At 43.7% G+C, this 24601-nt stretch overlaps 1 protein-coding gene across 3 annotated transcripts; it reads right to left on the reverse strand.

The window, feature by feature from the left end:
- CCDC51 (coiled-coil domain containing 51) lies at positions 1 to 24484 on the reverse strand. Of its 3 annotated transcripts, none has more exons than XM_030569236.1 (5): positions 24333 to 24484; positions 21273 to 21619; positions 16585 to 16749; positions 10109 to 10149; positions 1338 to 1423 (listed from the first exon to the last, which is right to left on the reverse strand). In XM_030569236.1, exons 2-5 carry the CDS (start codon positions 21579 to 21581, stop codon positions 1393 to 1395), a joined length of 546 nt encoding a protein of 181 aa, XP_030425096.1. In that variant the 5' UTR covers positions 21582 to 21619; positions 24333 to 24484; the 3' UTR covers positions 1338 to 1392. The 3 variants fall into 3 exon arrangements, with proteins under 3 accessions (XP_030425094.1, XP_030425096.1, XP_030425095.1); XM_030569235.1 differs by lacking the exon at positions 1338 to 1423 and adding an exon at positions 4165 to 4785; XM_030569234.1 differs by lacking the exon at positions 10109 to 10149 and having other exon boundaries at positions 1 to 1423.
- Between the last annotated feature and the right edge of the window lie 117 nt (positions 24485 to 24601).

Below are 24601 nucleotides of genomic sequence, written 5' to 3' on the forward strand. Positions count from 1 at the left end.
TAAGTTACCAAAAATATTTTAATTGCATCCTCAAGCTGTACACACACCTTGAATGGGTAATCACAAGATCATACTACTGTAACCTTCATCCTTCCTTAGACATCCCATCCCTATTGTTTGTCACTTCCACTCACTGTACCCTATTTAAAAATTTAGATAATCTTCATGGTAGACATTTTTATTTGTTTGGTAAATTGTCCAGCAGAGTTTTGGGTATGGACAAATTGAAAAATCAATAGGATAAGTAATAAGCTTGAATGGGGGAGAATTATATATGGAAGCCAAAGAATATAAACACAAATAATGAAAAGTTAAAAAAAAACAAAACTGAACATGAGGAACAGTCTCTCAGAGTAAGCTCTACAAGACTGCAGAATAAACTAGAAAAGACTATGGCAGAAGAATCTACCAAAATGAAGTTGTGGAACTCTCATTGGTTGAGGTATTTAAACTCGACTGTACAAATCACTAGAGGGGAAAAAAAATACTGCAAAAAGTAAGCTTGCCGAGGGGGGAAGGACTAAATGTTCAAATGTATTTTCCATTTCTATGAATCAAGGAGAAAGCAAGATTAGAAACTGTTAATACAGATTTTTTGACTGGTACTAACTCCCAGTGTTTAGGGTGCAAATGTAATTTTATTAACCTAGTAAATTATGTTTCTCGCCACTGGAGACTAATTTCCTTTCAATAAAAGGTATAGCACAGGAAGAGTAACAGCAAACACAGTGCATGTTAGTGCAGTGCTGAAGACTGAATTTCTCTTGATTTGTGTTTCCAGTCTCCGCTCTGCATCACACAATTCTAGAATCACATCCTGCGTGGCTAAGGCCTGGCCTTTTACCTCAGCTGAAGAGCCAAGCACCACTCTTTCCACAGGTCTAGAATGAACTGCATGTTTAACATTTTGTACCTCAGCAGTAATTTGTCCTAAACTTTCTTCCAGGGTGCTAAGCTGCTGTTGTAAACTCCCCATGCAGGAACTGACTTGTTTAGAGTAGTTTAGATGTTCTTTTAAGGAAACTAAAAGAGGGTCTGTTTTTAATGATGCACTTGTGCCTTCTGTCTCAGTCCCAGCTTCCAACATGTTCCTCAGGGTCACAATGAGGTCACTGAGATCCTTCTGTTGTATGTAGTGGTGGGACGCCTGTTCTTTGATGGCCTCCTGTAAGCTTATCGGTCCCTTCTGTGCTTCAAGAACTAAGGCTTTTAATTCTTGCAGCCTTACTCGGTTGATATAGGTGGAACCAAGGACACCGATAATAGCTCCCAGTACAGAACCAATAATGGACCAGTTCTTTGTTTTTTCTGCTCTTGTTCTCTCTTTTTCATGGCTTTCCCTCACAGCTGCAGAGAAGAGAGAGAATTTTTCCCGCTCGGATTCCTCTGCACTTAAATAGGTAGTTCGGTACCTCTTCTCTTCCTGCAAAAAACACGACATATTGAAGATGTGATGTGCAATTATAAAATCACACTGAAGTCTACATCTACAAATTAAATACTTGGTTTGGTGTATACATAAGTTTTCCTCTATGCACAGAACTATAGTGGAATTTAATATACCTCAGCTGTGTCCTGGAATCATTTCTATCTCAGAAATGTCTTATTTTAGTGTCAGATTTCCTTAGTCAAATCTAGTTATAACAATCTGAGATGTAATTTCCAGTGAAAATTAAAGACTAAAAATGATGACCAAGAATTACACTTTATGCTTTGCTGTGCAGAGATTTGTCACATATAGGTCTGTCCTTGGTATCCTCCTCTTCTCCCTTTACAATCTAACTGTGGATCATCTTATGTGTTTCCATTGCTTTAAATTACCATCTTTACACCAATGACTCTCAAATCTACTTTTCCACTTTTGACGTCTGCCTCCATGCAATCCTGCATCTCAGTCTGTTCCTCTGATGACACCTCATGGATGTCTCAGGCAATTTGAAAATAATGTGGCTGCGTGCACTGCGCTTTGCTCCAAAATTCTATCTCCTTACCTTCATTCTGTCAGCACTGACACCATCATCTTTTGCTGTCAAATAGTACCATAACCTAAGAGTCCTCTCTCACACAACACCCAGGCTTGGTCTGTATCTTGACCAGAATATTTTGAGAGTCCATTCTCTTCGTTTTTTTACATTGCTAAAACTTGTCCAGACCCTCATCTCCCAAATCTGGATTACCAAAATTGCTTCCTCTCTGGCCTTCCATTATAAATTGTCTGACTCAAACTGACTCATCTACATTATCTGACCCAAACAAAACACAGCTAATTGATCATCTTCCTTGATCTTCACTGACTACAATTACTTAATCTCCCTTTGAATCACTCCATTGGCTTCCCCTCTTCCATTATATCAAGTTCCAATGTTTTCTCCTCATCAGCAAGCCCTTCACAGCTCTGTCCCTCAGTATTTATCCACTGCTGTTCTCTTACTGCTTTACCCTGTAGCCCACTTACAATGCTAGCTTCAACCACCCGTGTGTTTGCTTCTCAAACAAGAATCTGCAAACTTTCTTCTACTCTGCTTCTTTTACATAGATTCATAAATTTTAATCCCAGAAGAGACCATTATGATAATCTAGTCTGATATTCTATACAGCACAGGCCAGAGAACTTCAACAAAGTAATTCTTACAGCAGATCTTTTAAAAAAAATCACATCTTGTTTTAAAAATTGTCCGTGATGAAGAATCCATCAACCATCCTTGGTAAATTGTTCCATTAGTTAATTACTCTCACCATTCAAAATGTATGCCTTATTTCTAGTCTGAATTTGTCTAGCTTTAATTTCCAGCCACTGGATCATGTTATAGCTTTCTCTGCTAGATTGAAGAGCCCATTATTAAATATTTGTTCCCTATGTATGTTCTTATAGACAATCAAATACTTGTTCCCTATGTATGTTCTTATAGACAATCAAGTCACCCCTTAACCTTCTCTTTTTGTTAAGATAAATAGATTAAGCTCCTTGAGTCTATCACTGTAAGGCATGTTTTCTAATCCTTTAATCTCTCTCATGACTCTCCTCTGAACGCTCTCTAATTTATCAACATCCTTCTTGAACTGTGGGCACCAGAACTGGACACAGTATTCCAGCAGTGGTCACACCAAAGCCACATACAGATGTAAAATAACCTTTCTATTCCTGCTTGAGATTCCTCCATTATGCACCCCAGGATCACATTAGCTCTTTTGGCCACAGCTTTGCACTCGGAGCTCATGTTCAGCTTATTAGCCACCATGAACCCCAAATCTTTTTCAGAGTCACAGTTTACCAGGATAGAGTCCTCCACCCTGTAAGTATGGCCTACATTCTTTGTTCTTAGACGTATATATTTACATTTAGACATATTAAAATGCATAATGTTTGCTTGTGCCCATTTTACTAAGTGATCCAGATCATTCTCAATCAGTGAGGTCTAACCCCCTGCCAAGATGCAGAATGACATAGCTGAAGTCTCTACCATAATGCACATACAAACGGGGGAAGAAGTAACCTTGATTATAATATTTCCTAACTTTTGAGTGCTTGGCTTTTCAACCTTAAGATTCTTTTAAGATTACATGTGAAGTATGGGACCACACACTGAATGAAGATTCCCTGAGCACCATCCATGATGTGCATTGAATAAAAGATAATAATTGGAGATATACCAATCTCCTAGAACTGGAAGGGACCTTGAAAGGTCATTGAGTCCAGCCCCCTGCCTTCACTAGCAGGACCAATTTTTGCCCCAGATCCCTAAATGGCCCCCTCAAGGATTGAACTCACAACCCTGGGTTTAGCAGGCCAATGCTCAAACCAGTGAGCTATCCCTGTCCCCAAGAGAATAAAGCAAGAGTCCTATGGAAAAATAGTACGTGATCATATAACTAAAGACTGTATCATTGTGCATATGCACAAGGGGGCACATATAGGTTGGCAAAGACAAACTTAAATATAGCATTTCCTACCTCGATATAACACCACCCGATATAACACGAATTTGGATATAACACGGTAAAGCAGTGCTCCGGGAGGCAGAGCTGCGCACTCCGATGGATCAAAGCAAGTTCACTATAACACGATTTCACCTATAACACAGTAAGATTTTTTGGCTCTCAAGGACAGTGTTATATCAAGGTAGAGGTGTATTTCAGTGACTTTGCAACCTAAATAACTTTTAATTCATAGCTTTTGTGTGTGTGTGCACGCGCGCACACACATATATACGCACACACACTTAAAATTCTTCCAAGTCTAAATAAAGCTCTAATGCCTATCCTATAAACTCCAAATAAAGTTAGTAATTTAACCAGATTTCATATTGAAACTTGAGCATACTATGCATTTCTGATGCCTCAGCTTTTACAACTGTCTCCTAGATCCCCTCCATTCCACTAAAACAGACCCTAATAAAGTAATTATCACTGCCTGTGACCCAAGAACTTCTTAATGCCAATTGACAAGTAGGTGCAGAGGGGTTACAGGCCTCACATGGGTCTGCTGTATACATTTTAGTTCACCAGAGAGTATTGTGTGAGGGCTGTGTCACTCTGGTCATCAAAATGTATATACAAATACAAAGTAAGGTGTTATGTATACATACTGAAAATATGTTCTTTAAAAGTCTGTAGGTATTGGTCACCAGCGCAGGTGAAAACTGGTTTTCTGTCAGATGACAGATGTTTACTCATCTATATGTTCACAACTAAACTGAGTATTGCCTCATTCAGAATGGGCTTCTTACCACCAGTCTGAGCTGAATGCAGATGAACGATTGTGAGGCCTTCAGAGAAAAAAAAAATCTAAAGGAAGAGAAAAGCAGGAAGGGGGTGTCATAAACAGATAAGTAAGAGTTAATAGAACAGAAGTACTTCATATCTCTTTTGCCTGTAAAGGGTTAAGTTCATTGAGCCTGGCTGTCACCTGACCAGAGGACCAATCAGGGGACAGGATACTTTCGAATCTTGAGGGAGGGAAGTTTTTGTGTGTGCTGTTAGATTTTGGTGGTTATTCACTCTGGGGGCTCAGAGGGACCAGACGTGCAACCAGGTTTCTCTCCAATCTTTCTGATATAGGCTCTTATAAAGTCAGAATAGTGAGTACTAGGTAGATAAGGCGAGTTAGGCTTATGGTTGTTTTCTTTATTTGCAAATGTGTATCTGGCTGACAGGTGTTCAAATTGGTATTTTGCTGAAAAGATTTTAATTTGTACTTGTATACTTAGGCTGGGAGGATATTCCCAGTGTCTATAGCTGAAAGACCCTGTACCTATTCCATTTTAAATTTACAAAGATAATTTTTACTGTTTTTCTCTCTTTAATTAAAAGTTTCTTGTTTAAGGACCTGATTGTTTTTTTATTCTGGTGAGACCCCAGGGGACTGGGTCTGGATCCACCAGGGAATTGATGGGGAGAAAGGAGGGAAGGGGGAGAGAAAGGTTAATTTCTCTCTGTGTTAGGATTACTTTCTCTCTCAGGGAGAATCGGGGAGGGGAAGAGAGAAGGAGGGGGGAAGGTGCATTTTCCTCTCTGTTTTAAGATTCAAGGAATTTGAATCACAGTGATCTTCCAGGGTAACCCAGGGAGGGGAAGCCTGGGAGAGGCAACGGTGAGGGAAAGGGTTTACTTTCCTTGTGTTAAGATCCAGAGGGTCTGGGTCTTGGGGGTCCCCGGGCAAGGTTTTGGGGGGACCAGAGTGTACCAGGCACTGGAATTCCTGGTTAGTGGCAGCGCTACAGGTTCTAAGCTGGTAATTGAGCTTAGAGGAATTCATGCTGGTACCCCATCTTTTGGACGCTAAGGTTCAGAGTGGGGAATTATACCATGACAGGGGGGAAAACCCTTTCTGGTGGGCACACTTCAAAAGTTTTCTTAACTATATTTGGGGGCAGAGAAGACTCCCAAGAACCTTTCACTGAGGAAGTATAAAAATGAATAAGAGATCTCAGCTACCCTAGGTTGAAAACAACTGAAGAGAACTTTGGGTGAGATAAAACTCCTTTAGCCAGGAGGTTAATCTCCGGCCACTCTGCTTCATTCTGCAGACCCGACGATCTCTGCATAGCTCAAAAGCTTGTAACTTCCACCAACAGAAGTTGGCCCAATTAAAGATATTCACTTCCCTACTTTGTCTCTCTCATATCTCATACCCATACAGCTACAACAACACTGCAAACAGGAAGTTAACCTGTTTAAATTTAGTCTCTAGAAAGTGTTAAAATTTTGTCTCATATGTAACCATGTGTTCTCAATATTCTTACTCACTATTACTAGAATCTTTGACAATAAACGTATTTTTGTTTTCATTACAAATATATCTAAGTTCTGTGGTGTTTCCACAAGGTGGCAGTCGAGAGCTGAATCTTACAAGCTGGTCTGTTCTGTTCCTTTGAGAACATTGGGCCTGGTAATTTTGTGAGTATTCCATGGGTCAGAGGTTGGGTGCAGCAGGGAATGCTCCAAGGACTCATAGGTGTGTGCCCATCACTATCTATACAGACAGTGAGACCTGCAATGGTCTGGAAAGTAGTGCTTGTGTTGCCAGAAGCTGGTGGATTCAGGGAGCTGATTCACAGCAGGCAAAGACATGTCTGCCTCATGCTAAGGGCAGGTGGTGGTGGGGTGCCTCAGAAACCTGGATATCCCTGAGGAGCATCACACAATCTGCTCAATACAACCAAGAATCTCTCTTCCCTAATTGCAGCAAAGAGTGCTGCAACCAAGGATATCTCTTCCCTAATTATTCTCCTTGACTCCTTTCCACACAGTGAATCTCCCCTTTCTCACTGAAGCCTCTGGCTTCTGTGACTCTGTCCTCTCTTGGTTCTCTTCTCCAATGTAGCTGACTGCTTTTTTTAAACGGTGTTATCAGGTGTATCCTCCTCCTCTTCTCTCCCTTCTCTAGGCATCACTATATTCCTCTCCTGAGTCTGTTCTTGGTTTCCTCATTTTCTTTTCCTATTCTTCTCCCTGAGCATCAAGCGAAGTATAGATGGTCTAAACCAGGGGTCTCAAACTCAAATGACCACGAGGGCCACATGAGGGCTAGTTCATTGGCCCGAGGGCCGCATCACTGACACCCCCCCCCACTGCCCCTAGCCCTGCCCCCACTCCACCTCTTCCATGAGGCCCCGCCTCTTCCCACTCCTTCCCTGCTCTCATTCCAACACCTTCCCCGAAGTCCCCACCCCAACTCCGCCCCCTCCCTGCTCCCAGAGGGAGCATGAGGGGTGTGGCAGGGGCTCAGGGCAGGGAGCTGAGGTGCAGCAGGGGGTTGGGGTGCAGTCAGGGGGGTCAGGGCAGGGGACTGGGGTGCAGAAGGAGTGTGGGATGCAGCAGGGGGCTCTGGGCAGGGGGTTGAGGTGCAGGCAGGGGGCTCAGGGAAGGGGGTTGGGGTGCAGCAGGGGGTTGGGGTGCAGGCAGGGGGTTTGGGCAGGGAGTTGGGGTGCAGCAGTGGGTTGGGGTGCAGACAGGGGGCTCAGGGCACGGGGTTGGGGTTGGGGTGTGGGGTGTGGGGTGCAGCAGGGGGCTCAGGGCAGGGAGTTGGGCAGGGTGCAGGAGGGCTTCGGGCTCTGGGGTGGCAGCGGCACACACCAGGGCCAGGGCAGGCTGCCGGCCCCGGCCCTGGCCTCGCTCTGCAAAGTAGCTGGAACCATGTCCCTGAGGCCCCTGGAGAAGAGGGAGACACAGCTCCACGCACTGCTTGCTGTACCTCCAGGTACCTCCCCCGAAGCTCCCATTGGCCGCAGTTTCCCGTTCCCAGCCAATGGGAGCTGCGGGGGTGTGTGCGTGCCTAGAAGCCAGGGCAACACATGGCGCCCTCTACTTCCGCCCCCGCCGGACACAGGGACGTGATATCAGCCGCTTCACGGAGAGGCATGGGGATTGAGGGGGGCAATCCTGTAGGTGTAGTTTGCCCACCTCTGGCCTGGAAGAAGGCAGGGCGGGGGGGCAGGTGCACGCCGCTGCGTGTTTGAGACCCCTGGTCTAAACTCAGCATGAAGACTTGAGAGCACTGGAGCTGCCAAGACCCATTTCTTCACTTTGTCCATGATCCTTCTCTCCGAGTGCAAGAGTGAGAGCATGTATAGAGAACTGTTAATATATCCCTGTCACAGGGTTCAAGATGCAATCCAGACCACCAGTGAGCGGTTGTATCACCTCTCACCCTATAACTCTGAGTGCCTCACAATCTTTAGCTGCTATAGTTCTCTGCCTGGGATGCTCACAATAAGCAACAAATATGCAGTTTACACCATGAGTATCTGTGTGCTATGCAGCCAGTCCTGGTTCACCGTGACCCACAACCCCACTCTGGCTTCCAGCCAGCAAGGTGACCCCAACATACTTCCAGTCCTGAATTTCCACAAAACTATGTGCCTTGAAGTGTCCAGCCCTCTCCTGGGCACTTCAGAAGAAATAATAATGTGTGTTGCTTTTTTAAAGAAACAAAACACAGGGGACTGTACTTTTGAGCAAGGTCCCTTCCAGTCTTATGATTCTATGAAAAGCACATTACAGCTTATTATCTTAACTGTGGTAAATACACCCTTCCCTTCAAACACAATAAAATAAAAATAAAACAAATGTATTAACAAAATATACATAGGATAAAGTGAGTTCAAGTATAAGGAATGAATATAAAAAATGTTACAAGTAAAACAAAACAGAATATGCCTTCTAGTGGGTGGCTAAGATGTAAAATACAGTTTTTGTTCAAAGTAGATTTCTTACCAATCTTTTTCCCCCCAGCCACTGATAACTCTCTTAGTCAGAACCTTCCACAGAAGCACAAAGGACTGATTTTCCTTGTCAATCTAGGAAATATCTTTGCCTATGCAGGTGTCTCACCTATATGCAGTTTCCAGAGACTTCAATCCCTCCCGCCCTCTCCTTTGGCTGAAGGACTCAACTTTCTTAGGGTATGTCCACACTACCCGCCGATCGGCAGGTAGCGATCGATCCATTGGGGATTGATTTATCGCGTCTCATCTAGATGCGATAAATCGATCCCGGAACACGCTCCCCGTCGACTCCGGAACTCCACCAGGGTGAGAGACAGAAGCAGAGTCGACGTGGGAGCCGCGGCCATCGATCCTGTGCCATAATGACAGGAGGTAAGTCTATCTAAGATATGTCAACTTCAGCTACGCTATTCTCGTAGCTGAAATCATGTATCTTAGATCAACCCTCCCCTCCCCTCCCCAGTGTAGACCAGGCTCCGCTTGCAAGAGTTCTTCTCCCGTGTGTGTGTCTGTCTAGTGATGGATGCCAAAGACGGCTTCTGTCCTTGCTTATATCTTCCAAAGTTCGTTGACCTTGTTTCAAGAAGCAGGATGACCTCATGCTGTTCTTCCCTTCCTATGGACTTCCCATCACTGTACTGATTTCTATGTAAATGGGTCTTCCATTGTTTTTGTCACACCTTGCTTAATCTCATTGGAGACAGGGAGATAGGTGCTTCCCTCCTATATGGGAGGGAACTGTTTCCTCCTTGGCTTGGTCAAAGACTGTAAAGCATATTATTAATGGGTATTCATAACTCCTTATGTAGTGTTAATGCAGATAATTCACAACAACATAAATCACCAGCGTGTCGTTAGCTTCCAGAAAAGACCTTATTTGATACAGTTTTATAATAGAGTAATATTGTACACAAGCAATTGATTCAATTGCCTTTCACTTAGGATTCATTCATTCTGTCTTTATAGACCAGTAAACCCTTGCAATGTATTCTTTTAAAAGTAAAACTCAGACCAAGAAACTCTCTCCTGCTGCAGTTTAGATGCCATGCTGTCTCCTCCCCCACTTGTTAGTTTGATATCTTTGTTTACCTAATTTGTAATTAGACCTTCATTGTCTCTGCCTGATGACTGGGCTGGATAGAGAAGCAAATACATATTCCTTTGTCTAAGGCAGCCTGTGTTTATGCACTGCTTGCCAAACACATTTTAAGAATATAATTCCAGCACTTATTTATAATTGTTTATACATCCCTGGGCATGCACCATGCAAGAATATTAATGACTGAGTTATTAATTATCCAATGATATATTTTACATGACTACTTTTAGATACACATTATAAGCATAGTGAGTTGGAGTACATTGAATTGGTCACTCCTTACCTGACACCAGTGAGTTCCTTCCCCTCTGGCACTGGGATGCTCTTAGGGTTGTAATTCCCACACCACATAAAGAGATGGAGAAGTGGAGCTGGGTTACATATGAACAAGGAGAAAGCTACAGAGATACCCACTTCCCTTGTCACAGGATGGAGGGAAATGGAGGAAAGAGTGGAAAGCCTCCAAAAGTATCTTCCCTACGTCAAGATACTTCATTGATGCCCTATGTTTTACCACATCAATTCACATTCTTTGTGTTGGCCTTTAAGAATCTTCACAGCTATACTTCTGTCTTCTTATATTTCCTCTTTTATGCACTATGCTTTGCGACTCAAGTCTCCTTGATACTCCCTTTGTCTCCTTCTCCATCCTCAACCCCACCAATCCAATGTCCCAGCAGCCAAGGCTGTGTAAAGGAGGGTAGAAAGCCCCTTCCTAGCAGCCAGGGCAGAGAGGAGGACAAGAGGAAAATAGGTTGAGCAGTGTCCATCTATGTGCTGGCAGACAGGAAAAGAGAGCAAACTTTGTCTTTAAATTGTCATGACATATTTCCAGCCCAAGTGATACAGATACTTTTAGATCTGGCAATTGACCTCTAACAGCACAAGCATAGACAAGCATCACACGAACAAGCATAGCCTACAAAAATAAATAAATACTACTCTTTACACAGATAAAGCAACTCTAATAGCTTTACTATTATTAAGATTTATGCATCTGTGTAATGGGATGCAAAATATTATCAGTAAATCAGAAGTTAACTTTCACCCAACTTCCCCTTCTCTTTACACAGGGGCTGAGAAGGGAAGACTATAAATATGGCTTGCTTGAGAGGCAGAGGCAAGAGAATACCTTAAAAAAGGGAGGGTTCCATCCCCAGGGCTAGAAAGACTTTGCTGAATCTCTTACCTGGGGAGTTTTATTGTTAACTTTCCGATTATATTACATTATTTTACTTTTTTGCGGCGGTGAGGGGGTGCGAGGGGTTGTTACAAGCATTAACCCTTGAGGTCGAGACTTGGCTGATTATAAGTGTTTTTTCTTCTGTGTCATTCCATAATCTTGCAGTCCCTTTCATGCAGACTGTTAGAAAGTCTACACCGAGTAAAGTGTTTTCACATAAGGGCCTCCAGCTTCATATGCTGCTGTTTCCTCTCCGAAACCCCACATTTTCATATGACTCCACCAAACAAACAATAAGACTGTACCAAAAAACACTAAAGTCAGAAAAAGTCAGAGTTAAGATTGTCTGCACAGTCTTAATTCTGCTCCCTTGTGTATACACATTATGATACAGTTTATCAATTAATATCCTATACTTGTGATTACCCAATAGATTTGCAACCAGCAGTGCAGGTCTCATTTGAGCTAATCTATGCTATGTCAGAACCCAAAGCACTGAACCTCTCGCTCTGCCTAAATTACCAAACCTTGAATCAAATCACTATCAGGAATCAATACTGCTGCCCCTAATTCCCAAGTTGCTAGATCACATGGGGACTGCCTGAACATTTTCAAAGCTAGGCCTTCAGGGGCCTACAGCCTCATGTGTATTGCAGTGGGAAATGAATGGAAAACAGCATTTAGGCTCTGTTATGCCACTTCAAGTATTCAGTAATGCCATTTGGTCTAACAAACGCTTGGGGCATTTTCTAACATTTCTTCAGTAATGTGTTACAGGATATAACAAACAAATATGTTGTAAAAACAGCAAAGAGTCCTGTGGCACCTTATAGACTAACAGAAGTTTTGGAGCATGAGTTTTCGTGGGTGAATACCCACTTCGTCGGATGCATGTATTCACCCACTCATGCTCCAAAACTTCTGTTAGTCTATAAGGTTCCACAGGACTTTCTGCTGCTTTTACAGATCCAGACTAACACGGCTACCCCTCCGATACTTGAAATATGTTGTAGTGTCTCTCGACAATGTACTCATTTTTTCTGACAACTTAGAACAGCATAATTTCCATGTCACAACATTTTAGAGAGACGATGTCAATATGGCCTTCATGCTAAATCAGAAAAATTTGTTTTTAACCAAACCACTATAGAGTTCCTGCGTTTCATCCTGTCTCCTGAAAGAACCAAGATGAATCTGTGCAAGGTACAGGTGCTTGCACTTGGGTTGTGCCTCAAAATGTACATGACCTGCAATGCTCTTTTTAGGCTTTTCCAACTTTTATCATCAGTTCATCCCAAACATCTCAAAGCAAAATCACAACTCTCACAGCCCTACTCCACAAGAACATTTAGTTCCATTGGCCTCATGAGGTCCAAACTGCTTTCAAACAATTAAGGCTAGCCTTTACTACTGCTCCTATACTGGCTCACCTGGACACCATGCAGTTGTTTGTTGCAGAAGCAGACACCTCTAGTATGGTGACTGAAGCAGTACTCTCACAAAGACAAGGGGCAGAGCACACTTTATATCCCTGTGCTTATTATTCCCAGAAACTCAACCTTACAGAGAAGAAATGCAAAATCCTGGACAAAGCACTTCTAGTAATCAAAAAAGCCTTCAAAGAATGGCATCATCCCCTTGAGGGGATGTCTTTTTCATGGTTCAACTTCTTTATCTCCTATCGTCCTGGTAAAGACTTAGAAATGGCAAAGCTGCTACCTTATCCAAAAGGGAGAATATTATACCAGTCAAAAGGGTCTGAGCCAGGAAATATCTCACATACTTAAACCCCATAATCTCCTGAATGCTGCCACCCCACAGGATTTATTTTCTATAATCCATTCTGCCTCTGTTTTGAGAATACCTTCTGAGAAGTTAGCCACACTAAACAAAGAACCACATGACACTCAGGAGAGAGTCATGTTCCTGAAAGGTCATATCTACATTCCCCTTGGTCCCCCACATGTGGAGGCACTAAAAGTATGCCATGACTTCCTGCTAGTGGAACATCTGGGGCACCTTAAAACCCCATGTTTGGTATCCTGTTTCTTGTGGTGGCTCCAAAAATATTCTACAACATAGCTGTTTGTTGATTCCTGCAACATGTGTGCTTCTGCCAAGACACCACATGGTAAACCCTTTGGTTTCCTTCAACTCTTGGAAATCACAACAAGGGCTTCAGCAACTATTGCATTAGATTTTATTATAGAACTGCCAGGGTCCAGTGGATTTATGATCATCCTCACAGTTACAGACCATCTTACAAAAATGGCCCATTTTGTTCCCTGTATCCAAAGAAGCAGTCCAGCTATGGATAACCCATGTTTGTCCATATCCATGGTCTTCCCAATAACGTTATCTCTCATTGAGGGATGCAATTCATCTTTTGGTTCTCGTGGGAGGCACTGCAAATTCTGTGGGTCCATATATGCCTCTCTTCTGCATAACATCCTCAGACCAATGGTCAAACAGAGAACGTAAACCAAATCTTGGAACAGTATCTATGATGCTACACCAACTACCATTTGAATGACTGATCCTCACTATTACCATATGCAGAACATGCTTCCACAGGTCAGAGCCCTTTCTTTGAAAACTACAAGTTCCACCCAAAATTACCTGTACCCTCATCCAATCCAGCAGCATCAGATTGGATTCAACAGATCCATCAGACTCAGGAGAGACTGAAGGGCCATCTTGAAAAAGCACAACTGGATTATAAAAGGCATGCAGACCAGCACAGTCAACCAAGTCCCCCTTATTCAATATGGGATAAGGTATAGCTCTCAACAAAACATCTCTGTACAGACAGACCTTCTTGCAAACTAAATTCCTAATTCCTGGGTCCCTATCGAATCTGATGACAAATCATCTCAGTCACCTTTGAGCTCCATCTGCCTCAACCCTTGGGATCCATCTGCTATTCCATGTTTCAATGTGAAAACATATATAGAAACCCCCTTCCCTCAGTGGGAGGAATCACCTCCTCCACTGGTATGCGTGCAAGGCCACGAAGAGTACATCACTGATGAGGTCCTCGATTCCAAGTTTAAGTAGGACAAACTCTGGTACCTATTCAACTGGGAAGGGTATGGCTCAAAGGCGTGTACATGGGAACTGGCAGAAAACATTTATGCCTCTACTCTAGGTGTTCCACAAAAACCACGGAGAAATGGTGGTCCAGCACCCCCCACCACTAGGATATCCCTAGGGGAGATGGTACTGTCATGACACCATGGGTCTTGAACCGGGTCTGTTGGGTTCCCAGTTGGCTGTCAGCTCCCAGCTCCCACCCAGCAGCTCACTACTAACTGATTGACCAAAGAGACGATGAAACCTGAAGCTACATCAGGAGGCTCCTCTGAGTCCTGATTGTAGGAACACCAGGACCTCTGATTGGATTTAAAAAGAAAGCCCTGAGCAAAGAGAGGCACAGGAAATTGTCTCCACAACTGGGCTCTACCTGGCTGCTATATCAGACCCTGCCTTCTTACCTCACTCCTGAATCCGGTTTCCCTCCTTTGCTCTTTATTCCTGCTTTCCTGACCTGTTCCTGGTTCCATGCCTCTAGTCTCCAACTTTGGCTCCAACTCTTGGCTTGATTCCCCAAACCAGATTCTGGCTCTGACCCTGATTCCGATCCTTGACCTGATGCCCAACTCCAACTTGTGCTCCAACCACTAGAGCTGGCCACCTACATCCGGGCCCCAACAAGTGCATGCAAATGCCATGATCTTCAATTACTTATCAAGACATTTCCGGAACATGAGACACTTCCAGAAAACTGTTTCACAAACCTTAGGACAGTGGTTCTCAAACTTTTGTACTGGTGAGCCCTTTCACATAGCAAGCCTCTAAGTGCTACTCCCTTAATAAATTAAAAACATTTTTATATATTTAACACCACTATAAATGCTGGAGGCAAAGAGGGATTTGGGGTGGAGGTTGATAGCTCATGACCCCCCAGGTAATAACCTGGCAACCCGTTGAGGGGCCCCAACCCCCAGTTTGAGAACCCCTGCCTTAGGAGTTCCACTAGAGCAAGGTTTCTCTAATGCGGCCAGCAGGGGCTTTTTGTGCAGCCATAACAGCCTCCTGGGTGGGGGGCAAAGCATCGGCCCCTCCCATTTCCTCCTTGTTGCTCCTGGATGCGCTCCACTGCCCTGAAGTGCCTCTGGAGAGAGATGGGGCACAACGCTGCAGGAGCAAGTTGAGTTCTTGATCCACATCGGGGGGAAGGGGGTTGAGCAGCAGGCTCCAGGGGCGGGACCTAAGGAACCTGGCCACGTGCCCCCGGACTCTGACCGTGGGGCAGCGGGTACTGACCCCCCTGGCTCTCGCTACGCAGCCCTGGCCGCCAACTCTAGGCTGAGTGCAGCCCAGAATTTAGCTACTTCACAGATCTTGCCTTAACTGTGTATCCCACTAATGTGTTGATTAAGGAGGTAGGTAGTAAACAATCTCACAATATAAAAGATGATTAACTGTCAGACCATTAAGATTGTGTGTGTGAATGCATTCACTGAGGAGGAAAATGCGTACAGTGACAAGGGTAGGGTCGGTACTGCAGCAGCATCCAGTATGATGCCACATAGTACACATGCAGAAAATAGAGACATAAGAGTTAAAATACTTACTCAGCAGACTCTTTGGTCTTAACGGATGAGACATAAACTTGGAAATCATGAGACTGGTTCTGATATCAGCTTCCTGTGAAACCCTCTATGAGTCACTCTCTCAGAGCCTCTACTTTACCACTTGTACAACAGGGATAACAACAAACTATATCTTAGCCTTGACCTAGACAGTGGTGACAACTTTAGCCCTATGTAATGTATGCAGTCACGAGGTCCTATTCTTCCAGGGATCTCATAACACACTGACCTAACCCATCAGCTAGAGTGCTATCCTTAATTCTTTCTCTTGTCCTTTTGAACTCTGGTAACAGAACTGGCAGAAGACCTTCTCACATCATTGCTTGGAAAGCTGCATGTCAGCTCCACCTAGTGGCATTCTGATCCAAGTAGAAGTGCCACTTATTTTTGAGTGTGCACAACCTTTAATAAGATTAAGGAGTTCTGCAATCAGACAGGCGGCAGCAGGTGTGGTTATCATGGACACCCAGGTGGGAATGGACAATGTCGTAAGTGGGGAGGAAGATGTATGGGGCCATGCAGATATTATTTTACCTACAGCCAGTCCTGTCAAGCAGAGTAGCTGCTCATGAACTAAATTCTGCCTTTAAAAATTATTCAGTTCTAGACTTTCTTATTGAATTCCAGCTTTACAGGGAACATTGTCCCAACTATTCCTGCCTCCTTAGGCAGAAAATTTATTCTCAATGTTCACTTAATCTTGGGTTTTCTTACACAGCTTTACTAGTGTATTCCAACCCTAACCTATATGATCCATCTCTCTAACGTGTAGAGTACCAAATTCATCCCAAGACAATGGCACTAGAGATTAATTTAGGTTTCAGTTTTAGAAATAGTATTGGCTATTTGCAATAATGATCAGTGGAGGTAAAAACAAGGGACCCACTGTCCCCAAGCTCCAACTCTTGGCATATCCCTTACCTGCAGCAATCTGTGTTCCAGGGTAGCCAGTTCTAAGTACTGGGTGTCTTCCCGGGATACTCGATCCAAACGATCGCGAACTTCCTTCAGTTTGATTTGATGGGCTTCTATGCTCTCACGAGCTTCTCGTACGATCCCTCGAGCTACCATAAACACTTTTTCAGCCTGAAAAGAGGGAATGCAAACAAGTTCCCATTTATCACTAACTAGGTCTAAATTGCTGACTTCATAGATGTGAATTTGGAGAAGGGAGATTTCTCAGTTAACAAAGTCCAGAAGACGAGCTACTAGGTTTGAACACATTCATAATATTAATTCATTCCTCAGTTCATTTCCAGCAAAGAAGATATACAGTTGCTCTTTTTCCAAAGTTCAGTGAAGGACTCTCCTTTCTACTGGCGAACTAAGTACTGTATCCACAGTCTTTGTGACCCAGGGACCTTGGTGTCAACTAGCAGGGGATACAGGGATGAATAAGGTTTACAGTAGGGCTGTTACATAATTTAAAAAATTAACTGCGCGAATACAAAGTGTTCAGTGATCACTTTATTTTTTATTATAAATATTTGCACTGTAAAAATAAAAAGTAGTATTTTTCAATTCACTTAATACAAGCACTGTAGTGCAATCTCTTGATCATGAAAGATGAACTTACAAATGTAGAATTATGTACAAAAAAACCTGCATTCAAAAATAAAACGTAAAATGTTAGAGCCTACAAGTCCACTCAGTTCTACTTCTTGTTCAGACAATCGCTCAGACAAACAAGTTTGTTTACCTTTGCAGGAGATAATGCTGCCCGTTTCTTGTTCATGTCACCTGAAAGTGAGAACAGGCATTTGCATGGCACTGTTGTGTGAATGTTCATGTTTTCTCTGAATACTATGTAGGTGCCTCAGTTTCCCCTATGCAGTTCTTAAGTATTTAGGTGATGGGAGAAGGGGGTGTGATTGTTGCAGAGCCCTCGAGGGCAGATGTGATGCTGGCTGGACAGAAAATGGCCAATACTCTGTCTCCTGGCAACTAATGACCTGGGCTCCTTCTCTACAAAGGTGCCAGCTGAAGGTGTTGGAGAATAAAGAGATCAGGTAACCTCCTGGCCTGGAAAAGAGATAAAGCTCAAAGGAGGAGGGGCTGGAGAGCTTTTCAGTCTGGGGTTGGCTGGGGACATGGAGTGAGTGCAGATGTGGTTATCTGGCTCACTGCCCCCCAAAATGGACCGGCTGAGGGGTCCTGTTCTCTGTACCTACAAGCTCTGTTTTAGACCGTGTTCCTGTCATCTAATAAACCTAAGAAACACGTCTGACTGCGAAGTTGGGGTGCAGGACACTCTGGCTTCCCCAGGACCCTGCCTGGGCGGACTTGCTGTTGGAAGCACATGGAAGGGCAGAGGATGCTGAATGCTCCAAGGTCAGACCCAGGAAGGTGAAGCCATGTGAGCTTCTTGCCCTGAAGACAGTCTGCTCACAGAGAGGACACTTCACCAGAGTCCTGACTGGCTTTGTAGGGAGCAGTTCCAGAGCATCGCCCAGGGACTCCGTGACAACTGGTGGCAACAGTGGGATGGACTGCACCCCATGGATGGTGCTTCTTGCAGTAAGTGACTGGGGAGCAGTAAAACGAAGGGGGGATAACGAGGAATAGGCGTGCTGAAGGCTCAGAGAGGGATGGCTCAGGGGGCGATTTAATCCCTGGGAGTGTCTGACCAGCGAGAAGGACATTTGCAGTAATAGGGTTTCCCTGGGGATTGCAGCGAGCGGTCCCAGGGGCAGAGGAGTCTCCAGCTCGACTCTGGCAAAGAGGTGGTGACCTCGAGAAGGGCTGGCACACTAGGGGTTCTTCCTGGAAACCATGGGGGAGCTAAGAGCACACAGGCCTGTGAGTCCAAAGCAACTTGGGAACAGTGAAATGATGGCCTATCACCATCTCCTCAAGGAGGACATTGTAATCTTGTGCAAAAAGAGAGGGTTACGCATTGGGACGTTCACCAAGGCACAGTTAATCGTTCAGCTGAAGGACGAAGACCACTCTAAGGAGCAGATTCCTGATTGGGCTACAAGAGGATCTGGGAGTGGTTGAAGTGGTAGCCAGGCATCCCCAAGAGTCTGGTCCCCAACCAGATGGAGGTCTTCACAATCGGGTTCCCCATCAGGGGATCGCAGATGGATGGGGTCGGAGCTGAGTCCAAGAGAGTGAGAGGACCGTGAGAGACAGCAAGAGCCCGAGAAAGAGCTGCAGGAAAAGCAGCAGCAGCATGAACTGGTGATAGTGGAGCAGAGAGGCATAGGGGACTTCCCAGGGGTGAGTGGGGATAGACCCTGGGCTGCCAGTTCTGCAGGGAACCTCGATACTAAATTGCCCTTCATGCTTCAATCACCATTCCAGACGACATGCGTCCATACAGATGACGGGTTCTGCTCGATAATGATCCAAAGCAGTGCAGATCGATGTACGTTCATTTTCATTATCTGAGTCAGATGCCACCAGCAGAAGGTTGATTTTCTCTTTTGGTGGTTCTGTAGTTTCCGCATCAGTGTGCTGCTCTTTTAAGACTTCTGAGAGCATGTGCCACATCCTGTCCCTCTCAGATTTTGGAAGGCACTTCAGGTTCATAACTCTTGGGTCAAGTGCTGTAGCTATCTTTAGAAATCTCACACTGGTACCCTCTTTGTGTTTTGCCAAATCTGCAGTGAAAGTGTTCTTAAAATGAACAACGTGCTGGGTCATCATCCGAGATTGCTATAACATGAAATATATTGTAGAATGTGGGTAAAACACAGAGGCAGGAGACATATAATTTTCCCCAAAGGAGTTCAGTCACAAATTTAATTAACACATTTTTTAACAAGAGTCATCAGCATGGAAGCATGTCCTCTGGAATGGTAGCCAAAGCATGAAGAGCCATACAAATGTTTAGCATATCTGGCACGTAAATACCTTGCAATGTTGGTTACAAAAGTCCCATGCAAACATCTGTTCTCGCTTTCAGGTGACATTGTCAATAAGAACCAGGCAGCATTATTGCCCGTAAATGTAAACAAACTTGTTTCTCTTGGCAGTTGGCTGCACAAGAAGTAGGACTGAGTGCACTTGTAGGGCTAAAGTTTTACATTGTTTTGTTTTTGAGTGCAATTATGTAACAAACAAACAAAAACAAAACCTACATTTGTAAGTTGCACTTTCCTGATAAAGAGATTGCACTACAGTACTCATAGGAGGTAAACTGAAAAATATTATTTCTTTTGTTTAGCATTTTTACAATGCAAATATTTGTAATAAAAATAATATAAAGTGAGTATGTACACTTTGTATTGTGTTGTAATTAAAATAAATATATTTGAAAATGTAGAAAAACATCCAAAATAGCTAATAAATGTCAATTGATATTCTATTGTTTAAAAGTGTGATTAAAACTGTGATTATTTTTTTTAATTGCGATTAATTTTTTTGAGTTAATCGCTTGAGTCCTAGCTCACAGGGATCCCCTAGATCTGGTATTTACATGCCAGTTCACCAAAGAGGGTCATGTGAGGTCTTCACTGACAGACTGTGTCACACTCGTCTTCATAATAATTGTGAAAGTACTGATAACATGTAAGGAGTTACATGTATATACTGAAAACTATGCTCTTAAGGTCTATGTCTTTGGTCTGGTCACCAGAAGGTAAGAAAACAGGTTTCTTCAGGCAAGAGATGTTTATCTATATGTCTGATTACATGGAAATTGAGTATTGGTTCACAATGGGCACCCATTTACATTCTGAGAGGGAATTTACAGAAGAAATAAACCAGCAGGAGGAAAAGTCCTGTTTACAAGTGAAGACAATGGATTTTTGAACTAGTATAACTGTAACTATAGGTACAGACCTACACTGTGAATGTTTTACTGAGGGGACAAGCTGAGAGCGCGGCAGAGTGGGATACATCCTATATTGGCTGAAAAATGCTGGTGAGCATTAGTAGGTTCTAGAATGAGTATTATCAAAGAATCATAGATTATTAAGGTTCGAAGGGACCTCAGGAGATCATCTAGTCCAACCCCTTGCTCAAAACAGGACCAATCTCCAAATGGCCCCCTCAAGGATTGAACTCACAACCCCAAGTTTAGCAGGCCAATGCTCAAACCACTGAGCTATCTTTTATATGTAATCCTTTATTTCCAGTACTTCCATCTACTTGTTATTACTTGACTCTTTGCTCGGCATTAAATAAACTTCTTGTTGTCATTAAAAATGTGTTTAAGGACTCTGTGTTGAGCAGAGTGGTGATCCTGAGGTGAAACTAGTAAATTGGTGTGTACTATTCTTTTGGAAGTAGGGTATCTGTTAATTCTGGAAGCATTCAGTGGAACAGGGGCTGGGCACTCCAGAGGGATACATGGAAGACTCGGAGGTTGGTGTGTACCTATCATTAACCTGTAAAGAAACAGCAGGGCCTGCGGAGCCCTGGAAGGCAGTGTTTGTGTAACCACAGGCTAGTGATATTGGGGAACTGAACCACAGCAAGCATAGACAAGACTTCCTCATGCTAATGGCAGGTGCTGGTGAGAAGCCTCCCAACCCTGGGTGCCACAGAGAAGTGTCAAGTTTTCCTTTATATTTCAAAGCTAGAACTTATGTTTTAACAAGACAACTCATCACTTGTAGCCTTCCACATTGTCTCTGTATGTTAACAATGCAAAGAATTACCTCTGTGACTTTTCCTTGAGCATCTCGAACTTCATTAAGACCAACGAACTCTTCATATCTATCCCACCAACTTTTGACTGTTGTAGAGATTCTTTTGAGGGAGTTTCTTCCAAAAACTTTCCCTACTTCTGTCATCCGATGAAAAAGTATCATGGCCATTTCCATTGCAGTCTTAGTCTCAGGCCTCTTAGGTACTGGTGAGCAGTAAGTCCTCACTACATGTAAATTCATTCTTTGGCTCCTCGGTATAAACGAATGGCGATATTGCATGCCATACCACACTGAGAATATGGTACCATTACACCTCATGAGATCTAAATATTGAATCCAATCACTGATTAAAACCACTGCAAGGATAAAGCGAAGAAGAGTCACCAAATGAAAAGGACATGAATACATACCTCTTAAATCTAACTTACATAAGGCTGTAAAAAGATAGATATGTGCTTGTTAAAAATCAATAAATTAACGCTAATGATGGCTCCACAACCATTACTTACCTAGGCTGCACTAGGATACTTTCCATGGTTTTCATCAAAATGTTTATGCATGGCAGTTCTGCCATATATTTTTGCCTTCCTGCTTTTCATAAATATTGCCATGATGCCTCCTGATTACTAATTCACTCAAGGGACCTTGAGTAGTGGACTTTTGCAGAATTGGAAGCAACAGCAACTGCCACACAGAAGCACAGCACTCAAGCACAGAAGCAATTTACCTATGGATCTGTTTACTATACACTTCCACACTTGAACTTAGCACTATTCCATTCCTTCTACTAATCCTGGGCAGAGGTGGGGGGAAGCAGAGGGAAAAAAGGGAAAGACAAAAAAAGATCAGTGCAGGGGGGAAAAAAGACACCTTCCCCCTTCCCCCAAGAGAAATTAAATACTGGGGTGGGGAAAGACAAATACACAAGGGACAGAGGTAAAACAGTGGGAGTGCCAAATTTAGTATTCAACATAATTTCTCCACACGTAAGTATCTGGAAAACTAAAATCTAGACATGAACCACGAAGATCATCAAAGTAGCTAGTAATGGCTCCACAGAAAGGGTTGCTTTCTGAAATAGGCTAGAAAGGTATATACATTGTTCCCCACTCCCCATCCAAAAGTAGATACCCTATTAGTGTGAAATTTCAGTATTAATTTCTATGACTTTTGAATTTTTGTTTGGCTTCACTTTACAATTTTTAATTGGAAATCTTTTAAATTGGACTTTGGCTGAAATTTATCCATAGCCATTTTAGTTTTCATTGTTGACAGAAATCTTAGAAAAACATTGACTCTCTACAGAAAACCTGGTAGGAAGTGGGTCCCAAGTAGATCTGGTGCAACAGGTAGTTAAATAGGATTTAGGGTTCTTTTTAGCTGACTGATGAGGCTGGGTGTATATAGATAAAACCTTCTCTATCAGAAGCTGCACTTCTGTCCACCACAGGACTGCCTCCTGGTTAAGCATTTTTTTTTTAAACCCTAGGAAATGAATACAAGCTTTTTGCATGGGACTGCTGATAAACTACCACACAAACACACCTTGTTTCATTAACTTAGAGTTAGATTTTTTCAAATCTATTTCCTCACACCAGTGCAAACACTAACTAGAGGGTCACAAGTTTCATTGCTCAAGTAGGCTGAGCTCTGTGTTCTCCACCTTAAGTGAAAACAGAGGGCTGGACTGCGGGGAACTGGCTCAAGTGGAGGAAAGGGCTCACCTGTCCATCCACTGTATTGTGATCCAACATAAACACTGAAGGTAGTGAGTTCAATGAATGTAGAAGACACTTTGCTACAGTGTTGACAGCCTGTGGAAAGCTGATCACCTGTTCATTATAACCAAGGCTAAGATTTTGTCACAGTTATTTTTAGTAAGAGTCGTGGACAGGTCACGGGCAATAAACAAAAATTTATGGAGTCCGTGACCTGTCCATGACCTTTATTAAAAATAAGCATACAAGCTGTGTGACAGGAGCACACAGCCCCAGCTGCAGACCCCGCCACAAGCTGCGGGGCAGGGGAGTATAGCCCCAGCTCCAGCTGCTGACAACCTAAAATGAAGAAATCATGATGTCTGGTAAAGTCACGGAATCCATGTGTGCCATGACCTCCGTGACTAAATCGTAGCCTTAACTATAACCAAACTATTGGCCAAGAATTCTGTACATAGAATTCTGTACACATACTACAGGGTGTACTCTAGCAATCCGCTGTTCTTTAACCAAAGTTAGAGTACATAGTTCAGGAGGCTGTGGACCAGGATTGTACCTGCTTGCAGAGCTGCCTGGCCGTGCCTCTGCCAGGAGCAGCAGGGATGGGGAGTCACCAGAGGTAGCACCCCACCATCTGCCCCCTCAAGCCTCCTCCTATGCCCCAAGCCCCTTCCTGGACCCAAACTCCCTCCCACGTCCTGGCCCAGCAGCCCCTCCCATGTACAAGCCCACCCCAAACCCCTCCTTCTGAGTTAACCGGCATTTTTAATTTACCAGAACCCCTTGTTCCCCCAGCAAGCCAGTTAAAAAAACTTTTACTGTATTACCGTGTCCCACTGATTATCCCCATTCTACCAAGATGCCTTTATTAAAAGGCGAAAGATTTATACGATCTGAAGAGACTTCTAGCACTTGTACATAAGCACTTGCACATGTTGCAATATTCAGTTGCTCATCTTCACGTGTTATGTCAAATAGGACTTGTTTAGATTTTACAAAAAACGTGATATAAATTAATATTCAATCCATTTTCGCCCTTGAAATCTTAAAAACTACTGTGCCAGAAGGAGTCAAAAGAGTGGGCTCACCTCAAAAAATAATTCAAAGAAAGGCAATTCTTGATATTTATACAATTTCTAAACTAAGAGATTTACATGTAAATCTCCATGGAATTCATGACAAACTAGTCTGAACTCTTGCATAATAGAGATCATTGAAATTAATCTCATAAGCACTTCCCCCAATACTCCCTCTGTGCCTCCCTTCAATACTCCCTGTACGCCCCCCAGCTCACCCCTCCCTCCATTCTCCCCGCGCGTTCCACCCATCTGCCTGCAACCGCTTACGGTACCTGCCCGCCCGGCGGCCCGCTTCTGTGCGCGTGCCGCGGTTCCACACCCTTGTCTCTCCTATCTCGGGCACGCGCAGTGCTGACCACTCTCGGGTGAATTCGGAAGCGGGCCTCTGAACCCGTATGGTGGCCGCATAAAGTCAGACGGAAGCGGTAAGCCGACGGCCTTGTACTTCCGGGGTAGCGTTGTGCTCGCGAGGGTGCTGAGACTTGAGTCGCGCTATGTCGGGCAGAGACGGTAACGGGGTCTCTAGAAAGCTAGTGTCCCC

This window comes from Gopherus evgoodei, chromosome 7, assembly GCF_007399415.2.
Source record: "Gopherus evgoodei ecotype Sinaloan lineage chromosome 7, rGopEvg1_v1.p, whole genome shotgun sequence".
Taxonomy (NCBI): domain Eukaryota; kingdom Metazoa; phylum Chordata; order Testudines; family Testudinidae; genus Gopherus; species Gopherus evgoodei.